Genomic DNA, 15,714 nt, shown 5'->3' on the forward strand with positions numbered 1-15,714 from the left:
GCAATAGGAGCCTTATCCAAGACCTTTGAAAAATTGAGAGGCGTTTCTATAAATTTGGGGGTATTGGAGTGGCATGTGAACATTTGGCTTGTGTGATTCATGTTTCATCGGCAAGCACAGAGCAGCTTGTATAAATCATTACTGTAAATTGTACACTGCCTTAATCTTATTTGACTATTATTAAAACATTTCATTTTAATGAGGCTGGCACACACATCATCCCTTCCAAATGTAGTTAGAACATTAGTCTTAAACTGTGGCCTTAGATCAGGTTCTAAAATTTGGGAATTCAGAGCAATATTGGATTAGATGTGTTTAGCTGCCATTATCTTTTTAGTGAAATCATTAATAAGATTTATGATACATAACATACTTTTTACTGAATATGGCAGCTTCTTTTGTACATTTGTGTACTGCAGCCCAAAATTGGAATAATTTCCATTAAAAATGGGCTGTAGATTCATAGTTAATGTATTCTAAATAACACTGTAGATAAAATTTGTATCATTTTCAGGAACTGGTGAGTAGCATGATGGATGATTCTATGATATATTTAGTTCTTGACAGAAACAGAAGTTTAGAATTAGTTGTGATACAAAGGGGAAAAACTGAGGCAATTTCAATTACTGGTGGCAGTGAGGGCTGTAATTTTAGACAAAATTAGTTTGTTTTCCTGTAGATACAGGGGAGGGCTACAGCTGGGTTTAGTCACAACCTGATTGGTCCAGAGACTGAGGGAATTTTCTTAAAGTATCCTTCCTTCCCTATTGGCTCCCAGTTTCCTCTTGGTCTCTTGGTCCAAGCACTTCATGAAGTCAAAACATGCTTGTAATTACAGAGTTTAAATGACAGATTCCTGTAAGTCAGTAAGGTACTTTTGTCGGCTGCTTCTTTCTCTTATAATAAGGCTACTTTTAATTATTGTGTTGTTTCTCTTATAATACTGTAAAGCTACCTACAATTAGTCATCCTACAGAGAGTCTGCACTATGCTATTCACTAAATAGCCTATCATTATTTGAAACCATACAGTATTTAAACACAGAAATGACTAAAAACAGACTTGGTCAGCATAACAGCATAATCTCTTGCTGATGAAGCTGCATCCATTAGTGAGCTCTAGGAAACTACCTCTACCTATGGGGAAGGGTGGGAGAGTTTGTTGCATGGCCAGTCCATTTGCATTTTCTTTACGTAGCCCAGAAATAGGAATGAGCATGGAAGCAGATGGGATAAAATGAACCGCATTTGCACTGATAGAAAATAAAAAAATATATTTTAAAAACCCTTGTTTTCCAAGATAATCAGGAACCAATATTTTTTGGGATTTTTTTTTTTCATTGCTGTAGCACAATAAGAGCGCAATGGATACCTCCAGCAGCAAAAATTGAGTTTTCCCTGTGTATAGACTGTATCCCTGTGTCAGTACAGATTCTCAGTCGGTTGTGGTTGTCCCAAAGGTGCTTTTTCAGGAGGCAACTGGACTGTGTATAGACGGTTTTATTTTGATTAAAGTAATACTTAATATGCAATGGAAAATGAACTTCTCCCTTGTGCTAAATTAGCAGTAAAAGGACAATATCTGTACAGGTAGTCCTCCACTTACAACCACAGTTGAGCCCAAAATTTCTGTTGTTAAGTGAGACATTTGTTAAGTGAGTTTTGCCTTATTTTACAACCTTTCTTGCCATAGTTGTTAAGTGAATCACCATAGTTGATAAGTTAGTAACCTGGTTGTAAAGCGAATCTGTTTGTCAGAAAGTTGCAAAAGGAGACCATATGACCTTAGGATATGTATGAAGATGCTGAATTTTGATCTTGACATGATAATGGGAATTTTGATCTTGATCATGGTGCAAAGGTTGTAATTGTGAAAAATGGTCATAAGTCACTTTTAACGGTCGCTGAATGAACTGTTGTAAGTCGAAGACTACCTGCACTTGAAGTTAAGTGTATCTCAATAAATTAAATTGGAAGTAATATTTTCTCCTGCTATTCATTTTAGTTTTATTATAACTTTGTCCCTTTAATTGAATATATTCTCTTCTTACCCCAATGTTAATTTCATGCACGCAGATATTTTGTAGATCACACAATATTTGGGATTCCCACAAAATATGTGGGAATATTTGCTAAATCAGAAGGGGTATTTTGTGAGGGACAATAGAACTATAAAGAATACTTATGCACAGAGATGCTCAAATAAAATACAGAAGTGCATGTAAAATGCGCAAGGTAAACTGTATTTGAAGTGATTCCATTGTTTTTCATACGATGGACATAATCTTTCAATGTCTGACTAGTAAGTATTCTAATTACACTATCTTCTAAGATTTGGAACCTGGAGGTACTGAACTGCAAGTCCCAGTTCAGATATGAATAGTGAAGGATATTGGGTCTTTTAGTTTGGTAATAACATCTGAGGATCATAGATTTCCGACCCCTGCTTTTTCATGCATTATTGGTAACAACTCTATATTTCATATTTTTTCCAATCCAAATAAATTGTGTACAATAAGAAGTAAGGGGAATTATTTTAATATGGTATAATAGTTGGGGGTTAAAAATCCAACTCCGAAATGAATCCTTTGATCTTAAAAGCATTGATCTAATTTGAAATGTTTATCTGTTAAACATTTTTATTTAATTACTGGATCGGTATCATAAACTATTCTGGCCCAAACTGTTTGCATCACTCTAAAACGAAGATAAAGAAGAGAGGGGAAACCCATCTTTTTATTTTGTGCATATCACAAAATCTATAGTCAGTCTGAAAGCTGAAAATGTTTACAAAGCAGCAGAAATCCAAAAATAACCACATGCCTTACAAGGCCTTAAATAGTCATAGGCTTGTTAGCTGTAAAGGAAATTGCGTGGGAGTAACTGAGCGTGATGTGTTTTCTGAAGGAGAGAGATCTTTAATTTGTAACTTTAAAATGTATTAACTGCTAAATGATTTTAAGGGAGGAATTGCATTTATTATGCATAAGGAGGAGCCACACTTATCTAGTAATAATGAAAAATCACCGAGTCAACCTTACCTTATACTGTAGTGGGACATAGATCTATTTATAGTTAGTTTTATGCAATATAGAAGCTCAAGAATGCTGCATTTTGTACTCGTTTATGTAGCAGCATGTTTATCCATAGAGCAAAAACTTGCTCTCTGATGCATCGGTTATGCCAAGTATTTAATGAATATCAAATTAGGTTATGTGATCTCAATAGAGAGCAGGAGTGGAAAGAGGGAAAGGTTTCCATAAGGGCAATTCATCTATGATAGTTAAAATAATTTGTAGGACCCATTAACACTAGTTCCATCTGACTCCAGGGGAAAAAATACTGCTTCATATTACAATGGGAAATCCTAAATTTTGTTATGTGCTAGAATCTCAACAGAACAAATAAACTAAGTTATCTACTATCTGTTCTTACTAGCCTCTTGCCGGTAAAGCAGTACCGTCCTCAGATAATGCTGGTTTTACATGACTTCAATGCAGCTGTTATATATCAATCAGAAAGTAGATTTCCTATATATAGAACATATAAGAAATTATCAATATTGAATGTTTATGGTAAAAATTCAGTAACATACATAACATGATCAAGACATTAGGATGGTAAAATTTCTTAAAACATTGATCATTTTCAGATACCTTCTATATACTTTTTAAATAAGAAATACAAGAAGTTAAAACACATGTTCATATTCACATACTCAGTTTCCCACTTTTATCTTTTGAAAATATGGACTACGGGATAGAGAGTTTTCAAGCTCTCGCGCATAATAACCAAAGACAATATTGTATGTGTGCATTTACATGTAGTTAATTTTATTATAAAATGTATTAAAGCAACTATCTAAATAGGAGAGAAACAGCAGAATTATAGTAAGTTAGAATGTTAGTCACAAAGAGATTTTCAAGCCCAATCAAAACTTCTTAGGGAAGAGTTGAGTGCTTCAAAAAAATTTTAGCAGTGCAACATCTGTTGATAGCATTGCAAAGGAAACAAGTATAGATAATGATATCATCTCAAGACACCATTAAATCCTTGTATAAGAATACCCCTCCAAGAACCTGCATGCCATATTTTTCTGTGAAAAAAAACGCTCAACCAATTTACAAATTTAATTAGTGAAAGAGAAATATGTGCACCAAATGGATCATCTGAATTAAAGATTTCAAATGATTTAAACATCAGACAGCCTTACTTAACTCAGGAATTCCCTAGCTTCTTTGAACTACAGTGTCTACCATCCTCAAGCCTACAGTTGCTGATAATGCTAAAAATATCATTTCAAAACAGGCTGCCATTTTTATTTTTGTTAAATAATGTTTCCAGTTACCCTTAGCCCTCATTTAGCGACTACGTCATTTAACAATCATTCACATTTACGACAGTGATGAAACAGTACCTTTGTGACCAATTCTCACATTTATGACTGTCTCAGGTCTGTGAAGCAAAGGAAAGATGAAGTAAACTCATAAGCCTAGTCAAGGTTTCACTTAGTGATTGCATAACTTAACCAAGTTTTTTGCCTTAATTATGGTCGCTCAATGGTTGCTCTTGTTAGAGGTATTCCTTGGTAATTGAGACTGGAATTTCTGTCTCTAAGCAATGTGGTTATATGGTGAAATGTCACATGACTGTATTGCTCAGCAATGCAATCCCAGCACTCCCTTTTGTTGTGGTTAGTGTGGATTGCAGTTTGTTAAGTGAGACCTAGATGGCTTGCAAGCAGGCTGGCAGGCAGTTAAGAGGCTGCTACTAAGCAGCGAAGGGTGTACAGCTGGCCAGCAGGCACATTAGCATTAGGAGTAGCTGATCCTGGTTGGGGGAGAGTGTGTAGGTGGCCCTTGAGGAACAAGTGCAGTGGGGCTGTGGGGGGTGGCTATTTCCAGATGCAGTGGTGGGATTCAAAAAGTTTTACTAACAGATCTATGGGTGTGGCTTGGTGGGTGTAGCAGGGGAAGGATACTGTAAAATCTCCAATGCCTCCCCACTCCAGGGGAAAGTTACTCCAAAATCCCCATTTCCTCCCCATCAGCTGGACTCGGGAGGCAGAGAATAGATGGGGGCAGGGCCAGTCAAAGGTGGTATTTATCGGTTCTCCGAACTACTCAAAATTTCCGCTACTGGTTCTCCAGAACTGGTCGGAACCTGCTGAATACTATTTCTGTCCAGATGGGGAAGAGTGCAAGTGACTTAGCAGAGTGACTTGCAACCTTCTCTGCTGGTTTTCCCATTGATTTTGCTTGTGGGAATCTAACAGGGAAGGTTACAGAAGGTGAATGCTGCAGTCATAGGTGTGAGTCATAGAATCACGGGGCTGGAAGGAACCTTGGAGATGCTCTAGTCCAACCATTTGTCGAAAGCAGGAGTCTTTATACCATTCCGGACAAATTGTTGTCCAGTTTTTTCTTGAAAACCTCCAGCAACGGAACACCCACAATTCCAGCAAGCTGTTTCATTGATTGATCATTCTCACTGTCAGGAAATTCCTGTCAGAAAACTTGACAGAACAAGATACAATATTCTTCCGATTATTCCCGGGAGTTTTCTGCATTCACCCTTCCATAGTGTGTTCAAAATGACCAAACCCACTATAGATTACAACTACAACAAACCCAACATCTAGGTTTAATGTTATAAGTGAAGCACGATATTTCTAAGTTTCTTCTAAATATATTGTAGAATTATGTTGCCCTATTGCTGTGATGGTGAACCTATGGCACACAGGTTATATCATATCTGCCAGCATGCGAGCTGTCAACTTCAGCATGCATGCACATGCCAGCCAATTTTCGTCCTTTAGAGGGCCGCTGAGGCCGTTTTTGCTCTCCCCAGGCTTCAGGAAAGCCTCTGGAGCCTGGCGAGGGCGAGAAATGGGCCAAATGGGCCAACCAGAAATTCAGAAACAATTCGTTTCCAGGGGGCTGGAGGAGGCTATTTTCACCCTCCCATGATTCAGGAAAGCCTCTGTTCCAAACTTCGGATAGGCCGTTGGGCCCATTTTTTGTCCTCCCCAGGCTCCGGAGGCTTTCCTAGAGCGTGGGGAGGGCAAAAGCAGCCTCCGCACACCCCCGAGAAGAAATACCAAATGTAGCTTGGAGGCAAGCAGTGTGGCACACATGGGGGGGGAGTGTGGGGATTTGTGTATGCATTCGCATGTGGGGGTATGCTTTGCATTATGGGTGCTAGCGCACTCCTATTCTTAATATATGGTATTAATGTTCCAGATTCTTAGCCACCTTCACTCAAAATATATTAGGGGAAAGGGAGGGCTAAGAAAATGAAGAGATATTTTTTCAAAATGAAAAAAAAAAGATTACTCAGTAAATATAGTATTTCTTTTTTAAACAAAAGCCACACTAACATTCAGAATGTATATAGAAGGATTTGTTTTAATTGCAGAATCCATATCTTTTCTACAAAACAGTACTGGGGATTTAATGATTATTTTCATTTCTATAAGTTTAGGCTACCTAACCCTCAACAACTTTGGGCAGCTTACACTTAAATATTGAAAAAAATGGAAATGACAACAAGAAATAACGAATGTCCTGAAACAGCATACAGTGTAAGCAACCCACATATACACAACCCAGCCCAAAGCCTTCATCCAAAAAGCTATCACTCTTCACTTCCCCCCCCCAAAATAGCTAGGTCTTTACTAGGTTCCTGCATATCATTATGATGGGTGTAAACTGTCCTAATTTAAGCCTCAAGAGCAGTAGCGGGTTCCGGACAGTACGGCATACCGGTGGTAACTGGGAGCAGCAGCCTCCGTACCGGGATGGTGTTTCGATGGACTCATCCGCCCGCCCGCATTCCTTACATCTTTTTGAGGGAAACGGGCCAATTGCGCACACTCACACAGCATACGGCGCCTGTGCGACCTCACTGAGCAGCTGGGGCATCGCAGGGCAGTCGTGTGTGCATGTGTGCACAGTGCGTGTGCCCAACGTGGATGTCCAGCCCAGTCACAGCATACCAGTTGTGATGGGATATGGAACCCACTACTACTCAAGAGATTGTAAATTGGCCACACACAACAGTTTAAGGGCTTTTAATCATATATTCTAATAGCATGTAGCTTTGTATAATATATTTTGGCCATAATAAAAAGAATATGGGAGAATACTGTCAAACAACTAAATAAAAGCAGTAGAATGCCTCATTAACTTTTCAAAAAGAAACCTAGGTCAGAGATTAACTATCCCTTCAGTCTCACAAAAATATGGATGGAATCTTGTGTGTTTCAATTTTTCCACTATAGGAGCTTATCACCTTTTAAGGTAGCAGTTCAAAAATAGTCTATATATTTTGAAAACTCCCTTTCTTTCAGCAGTAGGGTAGCTATAGACAATTTATGTTCGTCTGATAGCATGTCAGCAAGAACACAGCCAGGTTGCTTAAATACACTTAAATGAACTGAGATTATTTAGCAGGCTGGTGACATAAACAAATACTACAGAGACAGAGGATAATCTAACAGAAACTTACCGTAATTGCAATAGTAAATGATTGCTGTTAAAGAATCAGGAGGACTATTACTGTGTCATTTTATGACATGCAGAAAATGTTCACATGGAATATTTAATGTGGCCTTTTTTGGTGTTCTTTGAGAAGTATGGAAGAGGAGGGAAGGCAAGATAAAGTGCATGCTCTGAATCTCTACATATTTGAGATTTATTCCTTATGGATCTTATTGTAGAAAAAGCAATTTTATATTCAGTTCTGTATAGCATATAACTTTGTAGACTATGGAACGTTTGGCAATTAAAATCTCATTGTGTAACAAGCAATATATCACATTTCTTTAATTTTCTCTTTTCTGTTTTTCTTCCAGGATTTTACTAAAACGCTAATAAATGAAGGAAACTATTGGTTTGGTGATGCTGCAATCAATACCTTGAGAGATAAAGAAGAGAGCTACGTGAATGCCAACTTGGTTCATTTTGTAGACAAAGAAGCTCAAAAGGACGGATTTTATTTAGCTACTGTGGGACCTCATGCACACTGATTATTAGGGCAAGATACCTTTCAGATTTGAAGTGTCGTGTCTTGCTCCTAACTTTTAAGATTTGCACTTTGAACTGTTTAAAAAATGAGTGAATTCTGGTTGTGTTTCAACTGCTGTATTGCAGAACAGCCTCAGCCTGTAAGTATGGATTTTAGATTATTTTTCCATGGTTGAACAATGTTCCTTACATTTTATTTTATTTAATTTCTTTTCTTTGTATTTAATCATTTTAATGATCAAAATATTCCTACTGAGTTGTAAGAGCAATTAGTTTGAAGCCAATTTGTGGTATATGCCTTTGATTGATCATTTCTAAATTCTGCTAAATCTGATGAAGGGAACAGCAAGTGATACCTCATAAGATCATTTTCTATCTATGGTTTTTTTAAAATTTGGAAAAAGTACTAAATGTGGTTACAGGTGTTCTCTTACAATCACAATTGAGCCTGGAATATTGGTCATTGAATGAAGCAACCATTAAGCAAGATGCTATGTGACCACCTCATTCAATAACCATAATTCTGGCTCACCCAATCACAGTCATTAAACAATTTCCTGAGCAGAACACCCGGGAGAGGGTTCAGGCCTCTTGGGCATGATGAGACAGAGTACATGGGGCTCCCACTATACTTGGAAGGCCCAAGCCCTCTCATTACCCCACTGGGGAGAACAATTATGAGAATGATGGTGTTTGAAGGGAAATCTCTCAGCACATTTGAAGAACAGATCTCAAATATAGTGAAAGCACTGGTGAATGCTGTCATTCACTTGATTAGAGGACTGGAGGCCAAAAAATATGAATGGTTGCAAGAGATCGGTATTCCTAGTTTAATGAAAAGAAGGACTAGCAGTGTTCCAGTATATAAGGGATTGTCACAAAGAAGAGGGGGTTGACCTATTCTCCAAAGCACCTAAAGGCAGAACAAAACGCACTGATGGAAAATGATCAAGGAAAGGACCATCTTAGAACTAAGAAGAAATTTCCTGACAGTTAGAACAATTAGTCAGTGGCAGGACTTGCCTCCAGAAGTTGTAGGTGGTCCAACACTAGAGATTTTTAAGAAGAGATTGGACAACCATTTGTCTGAAATGATGTAGGGTTTCCTGCTGGAGCAGGGAGGTGGATTAGAAGATCTCCAAGGTCCCCTCCAATTCTGTATTCTGTTATTCATTCTGGAAGGCTCAGATTAAATAATCAAGAGATTATTGTCTCCTGATAATAATCCTTGAAATAATCTTTTTAATGTGATTGAAAGGATTGAACTTTATCAAGAGCAAAGATGAGAAGCACTTAAGTTAAATAAACAGGCAAAAAAGTCTGAGGTAATCAGACTAAGTTTTGAGCTATACATAGGTCAGAGTATTATGAGGAAACCCCCCCCCCCCAAGCATTTTGAAATTGATGTTCATGAGTGAAAATGTCAAAATAATGCCTGTCACCCAGTTTCAAACACATTTTTGTAAGGATAGTGAAACAGATGCTCCAACATTCTATGAAAATTTCCACAAAATTCAAACTTTGAAAGTTTGAAAGCTATTCAACTTTCAAGATGAATAGAGGGAGGAAATAAATCCTGAGACTGCTTGAACTTGTAACCAAAGTTGAAATATATACTTAATTATAAGCTTCAATATATATAAGGTTAAATTCCCAAGAAGGAAGTAATAATTTTTATTTTGAAAATCTCAGTAGATATTTGTATTAGTAGGTAATGGTGATGGTATTATCTGTTCAGTCAAGTCTGACAGTTGGCAATTCCATGGGTAGTAAAAGTTAGCGATATTTTTGTTGTTGAAATATGATAGAATGAAAACAAACATATATGAGGCAGTAAACATTCATCTATTTCCATAAAAAGGCACTTGCATGGTGTCAGACAGAAGCAGGAAATAGTTAATGGCAACCTCTGCAAAAGCACTTCCCAACCTACATAACCTCTGATCTAAAGAAAACCTGAGCTGGGTCAGAATATTTGGCCTACGTCAGATGAAAACAGATTATCGGAGGATATATTAAATAGGTTCACTGAAAGTTTGAATAGCATATTTCTGCTGCTAAAGGTGGGAGGGATCTGGCGAAGATGAAATGAAATCTGGTAAGATAATTGATCTAGAAGATAAATAATCGCACAGTAAATATCTATGAAAAATAGCTCTGCATTAATTTAATAATTTCTCAAATATTTGTGGAAATTAAAGTTTAGATGCACAGCTGTGATTGGCAAAGAAAGTAAGTTTAGGGATGCCAACATAATTCTAAAAATGTGAATAATTTTTATTAATTACCGGACAGGCTACTCCTCCACTCTTTAAACTGAAAATATGACCAGATGCTCACTTTAATAAGCAAATTTTGGGAGGATTTCATATTTTGGATGCCTGACTAGGGAGTAAATACCCTCTTAAAAGTCAAGTGAAAGTTTAGAAATGTTAGGGCTGATCTATATACAAAAAATAAAATAAAATTGTGCAGTCATCTTAGAACTGTGTTGCTTCATATTGTAGTTGAGAATTAGATAGAGACATGCACAACATAAACTTTTGCAACATTAAATAATCCACTGGAAATGTCCACATTCACTTTTTTATTTTGAAAGTACAAAACAAGTGTTAAGTTGAGTGTCCTCGTTTGTGTTAATCTTCAAAGTTCCATTTTCGTAGTTCTGATGTTCAATTATTTCAAGGATTTGTAAAGAATTCTTAACAAATGGTCAATTTGTAAAATTACAAATTTACAAATGTGTACATTTATAATTTAAAGCATTTGGTCATGAAGACGTGTTTTTGCACAAGTTCTTCAAGCAAAATATTAGCAATGTCTTTAAAATAATAAAAATGCCAAATACAGTCTAAACATCTAGTTAACTCTGAGACAAACCATGATACTAAACTGTAATAACGAACACCAAAAAGAAATTAGCAAAAAGTTTAATTTTACACCATTAGGCTAGCAAAAGCCAAAAGGTTTTCCAAAGTTCTATGTAATTAGTACAGACTTATCGAGATCTATCAAAAACAAGTTAGAACATAAGGGCTGAGCAATGAGGCAAAAGCTAGTGATCCAAGATGTAATAATAGAGAATGATAATAAATAAAAAATAACTAGCAGTAATTTTGGAATACCAAGAAACTCATAAACTACATTTTAGACTGTCTCTTTCCATGCCTCACAGACATATGAGATTTTAAGATTAAAAAAATAAATTTTGGAAGTGTTCATTAAAAATTCTTTTTGTTTGCAGTATTTAACATTTAATGCATACAATACATATTAGATTAGAGAAAATGAACTGTTTTTTTCTTCCTAACTTTAAATATAGCATTTTGGAAAAACATATCTTAATTAAATTATATACCGTATTTATCGGCGTATAACACGCACAGGCGTATAACACGCACCTTCATTTTAAGAGGGAAATTTCAGGAAAAAAATTAAATTTCAAATAAAGAACTTTGAAGCAAAATAAGGGTAGCTCAGAACTTTTTTTTATTAACTTTTAGTCGGGAGTCCGGGGAGAGGAGAGACGGCTCATCCATTCTCTCCTCCTCTCACCCACACCCCGCTGTCTAAAGCGCTTCTTGTATTCCATATCACTATGGAAGAATACAAGAGGACAGTCTGGAGTTGTTGAGATTATGATAAAGATTAAACCTCAAAATGAACTGAGTTTGATGAAGAATGCAAGGACAATAAAGACAAGATTTTAAGGTACAGTATTTTTCAAATACATAAACATTGAAAGGGAAATAGTATGGTTATCTGCTAAGTGAAGATTCCAAATTCTAAAAAGGAACAAAAACAGAATTACTCTTGAGTACCTTTCATCATGCAATTGTGAGAAACATAAAAAAGAGGCCAAATTGAAACTTGAGACTGATAGATACATGGTTGAAAATACTAATGTATTTTGAGTGAGTTGAGTAAGTCTCCAATGGCAGCTCCAGTTGCATTTTAGGGTACTGAGAGAACATGATTTGACTAATATCTTTTCATTATCTTTGATAAATCTTAGGAAAATAACCTGGATAACAGGAGGAAGGCAAATATTACCCAGCATAGAAAAGCCTAGAAGTGTGATATTTTGCTTCTTTTATATTCTATAGAAAGCATAATTGTAGTGGGTTAAAAAAAAACCAACTTTCTCCTGGTGTTTTATTTTAAAAGGCTTCTGAAAGAGTTTGTGGAAAATCTTCCTAGGTAGTAAATTTACAATTGTTCTTGATAAGCATTTTTGGTAACAATGTTTATATTCTTTTTTATTATTATTTTATTATCATTATTATTTTCCTTTGTGTTGATTAGAATCCACTGAGTATTGTATCTCGTTCATGACATCATGAAGAAGTTTTTAAAAAACACAACAGCAAACAACATGTTGCAGGCTAGATATCGGTATTGCCTCCTTATATCTTCATGTTGTCATAGGGCTTTTGTTGATTTGTAGAAGTTGAGCCAATTAACTCTTGGCTTAACACTCTCTCCAGAAAAATCGCTGTAAAAATGTATGGGCATTTCCCACTATTTGGTACTTGACATATTTTCCAGTAGAGTGGAGGGAGGGGTCACAGCAGGGTTAACACAGCCTGATTGGTCCATTTGACTGAGAGAAAACTTCTTAACCTTCGCCTTCTCCCGTTGGTTCCCAGTTTCCTCTCAGTCAAGGTCCAAGACACAGGTTTGGTTCCTAGTAGTAGAGTTTTAGTGGGTTTTATTAGTCAGTGTTAGTGTTGTTGGCACCTTGAATTTGGAGTTTTTTATTTAAAAAATTTTTTTTTTTTTTTTTCTAATGGTCCGCCTTGCAGGGCTGTTGTTCGACTGCCCTCAGGAGGCTGAGATAGTCAGTGGGGGGGGGGCGCTTCCTCCCCCTCTCTTAAGGGATCGCTCCGGACTGGTGCCTGGGGTCTCGGGTGTGCCGGGCGATCCTACGTGCTTTAATTTGTCTTCTTAAAACTTTCCGGTGAGGCTCGCAGCGCGCTGGGGCTTTTCGGCGCGAAAGCGGCTTTTCGGCTTCTAATTTGAACCGCTAGCTTCCCGGGCCGGTTACAGCCCACGGCAGCAGCGCGGAATCGTTTTTCTTGGTTTGGAAGGCTCCTAGGGGCTTAGGAGCTCAGCGGTGATTTAGAGAGTGTTTTGGGAAAGCGAGCTTGCAGTTGCAGGCATTGGCAATAAGGGCGAGGTGAGCGGCCATTTTTAGGCGCGCTTTTGAAAGCACCGCCCAAAAGAAGCCGGCGGCCATTTTGAGTCACGTGTTTGGGGCTTGCAACACGGAGAGGCTGTAAAAAACGTGGCTGTGCTGTTTGCAACTTTACCGGAGGCCCGGAGCAGGCGATTCTCACCAGCTGAAGGGCAATTCCTACCAAAAACCTCGTTCTGGAGCACGTGAGTGGGGATGGCAGATAGAACTGAGTCCCAGCAGGCCGCGCCAGCTCAGGCAGGCGAAGATCAGGTTGAGCCCACTCCCCCAGTTAGGCCTCGGGTTTCTAGGCCTTCAGCTGAGGACAGGCCTTCGAGAGCTCTGCAAAGGGATGAGCTCAGGCGATCCAGGGCCATCGAGAAGGTCATTGAAAGGGCTGAGAAGAGACAGGCCAGGGATCCTAGGCCCAGATCCAGATCCCCACACGTGGCAGCTTCATGCCCTCCCCCACCGGTGGCTAGGGGGTTCAGCCCTTCCTCTTCCTCTTCCTCTGCTTCCCCATGCAGATCTGTTAGGAGTCAGGAGCGGGGGGCGCCTCGCTCTCCTTCTGCTTTCCCGGGGATTAGGGAAGAAGATAGGGGGGATCCATTGGAAGGTACCTCTGCAGGTCCAGTTAGGGGTAGGAGATCCAGCAGGGCCTATGTGGCACCAGACTATGATTCAGAAGAAGATGAGGAGGATCTCGAAAACCTCCCTGAGAATCTCAAAAGGCTTATTTCTGCAGCCATTTCTAGGGGCATTTCCCAAAGGGACAGACCTTACCACCACAGTCGAGTTACTCCCTTTAGTAGGTCCAGATCTAGGGCTTCTTCGCCTTCCCTCATGAGTGAGGTCTCCTCTAGGGGGGAGGCACGGAGGGACGATTGGGGGTTCTCTGAGGAGGAGGATGCGGCTCCTGAGCCGCCTCGCTCTTCCAATCTTTTCCTCCAGGCCATGTTCAAACCATTGCTTAAGAAGGCTAGGAGGACCACAAAGGTGGGCACGGGGGACCCCACGGTCCCACCGCCCACGGATCCGGACATGGTCATGTTCTCAGCGACGGCCACCAATAAGGAGGAGATTCCTGCCCCTCCTCTTTTCTTAGAGGTAGCTACTAGCCAATGGGCCCGTCCTTCTAACTTTTCCCCACCTGGCAGCAACGACCGTCGCGCCTACAACATGGAAAAGTCTTTTGTGCAGGCTATTCAGCTTCCAGTTATAGATCAGCCCATAGCAGCTTTAGTCTCCTCCTCTCCAGTAGTTTCGGGGGACGCGGCTGACAAACTTAAGGCAGAGGACAAGAGGGCGGAGCTCACTTTACGTAAAAATTTTAAAGCCTCAGCATGGGCGGTGCGGGCAGCGGCTGCTGCCTCGTACTTTAACCGTACTACGGTCATGTGGCTCCGCCGGCTCCAGGAGCGCATTCCGATCCAGGAGGAGCGCGCACACCAGGATTTGGCTAAAATAATGGCAGCGTGTCAGTATTCGGCTGATGCGACCCTAGACGCAGTTAGATTTGGTTCAAGTGCTTTGGCCACCTCTGTGGCCTCTCGTAGACTTTTGTGGCTCAGGAACTGGCAGATGGATTATAAAGCCAAGTGGGACCTAGTAGCTGCCCCTTTTGAGGGTCCAAATTTGTTCGGGGCTTCCTTAGACCCGATTTTGGTGGAAAACAAAGATAAAAAGAAAGTTATGCCCACATCCACCAAGAAGGCGGAGTCCCGTAGTCATCCCTATCGCAGGCCCCAGTTCAAGTCTTATGACAGGGATCAGGACCAGCGATACCAACCATACAGGCAGGACAGGTCATTTCATAGACAGAGTTTTCAGGACCGTTCTAGATATCAGCCGCAGTCCAAGCGGCCCTTTCGTGGGGGGGGCGGCCGCCCCTTCCGCAGAGGGAAATGACTCGAACCCGAGTCATCCCATCGGAGGCCGCCTGGCACTGTATGCGGACGAGTGGGATCGGATCACGTCAGACGGTTGGGTCAGGGCGACCGTTCGCCACGGCCTAAGGTTAGAATTCCTCTCCAAACCCCCAAGTTTTTTCAAAGTTTTTCCCCCGGCTCGGGACCCGAAGCGGCGTCATCTCATGGACCTCGCGGTCGCCCATCTTCTAGAAATCAGGGCAGTGGAGGTCGTTCCGGAGCCGGAGAGGGGTCTGGGCTACTACTCCCATCTGTTCGTAGTTCCAAAATCCTCGGGGGGTTGGAGGGCAATCCTCACCCTGAAACGCCTAAACCGCTACCTAGTATACAGGCGGTTCAAGATGGCGTCCCTGAAATCCATTCTGCAGGGCATTCGGAAGGGGGATTACATGGCCTCAGTAGATTTGACGGAGGCCTACCTCCACGTCCCCATCCTTCAGTCTCACCGGTGTTATCTCAGGTTCTCTCACCGGGGCAGGCATTACCAGTACCGGGCTCTCCCGTTTGGTCTGGCCTCAGCTCCGCGGACGTTCACCAAGGTCCTGGCAGCACTGGCGGCTTACCTGCGTTCCATTCCGGTGAGA

General features: G+C 40.1%; 1 protein-coding gene across 2 annotated transcripts in view; it reads left to right on the top strand.

Annotated features, from left to right (window-relative positions):
- The window catches only part of CDC42SE2 (CDC42 small effector 2), a 66,869-nt gene that overhangs the window by 26,919 nt on the left and 24,236 nt on the right, over positions 1 to 15,714 (top strand). For both annotated transcript variants that reach the window (XM_081943268.1, XM_081943269.1), the window contains exon 2: positions 7,855 to 8,166. In XM_081943268.1, coding sequence (XP_081799394.1) covers positions 8,113 to 8,166 — 54 coding nt within the window. In that variant the 5' untranslated portion in view covers positions 7,855 to 8,112. The remainder of the gene's footprint in view (positions 1 to 7,854; positions 8,167 to 15,714) is intronic.

This window comes from Natrix helvetica (assembly GCF_964273705.1).
Source record: "Natrix helvetica genome assembly, chromosome: 2".
Taxonomy (NCBI): Eukaryota; Metazoa; Chordata; class Lepidosauria; order Squamata; family Natricidae; genus Natrix; species Natrix helvetica.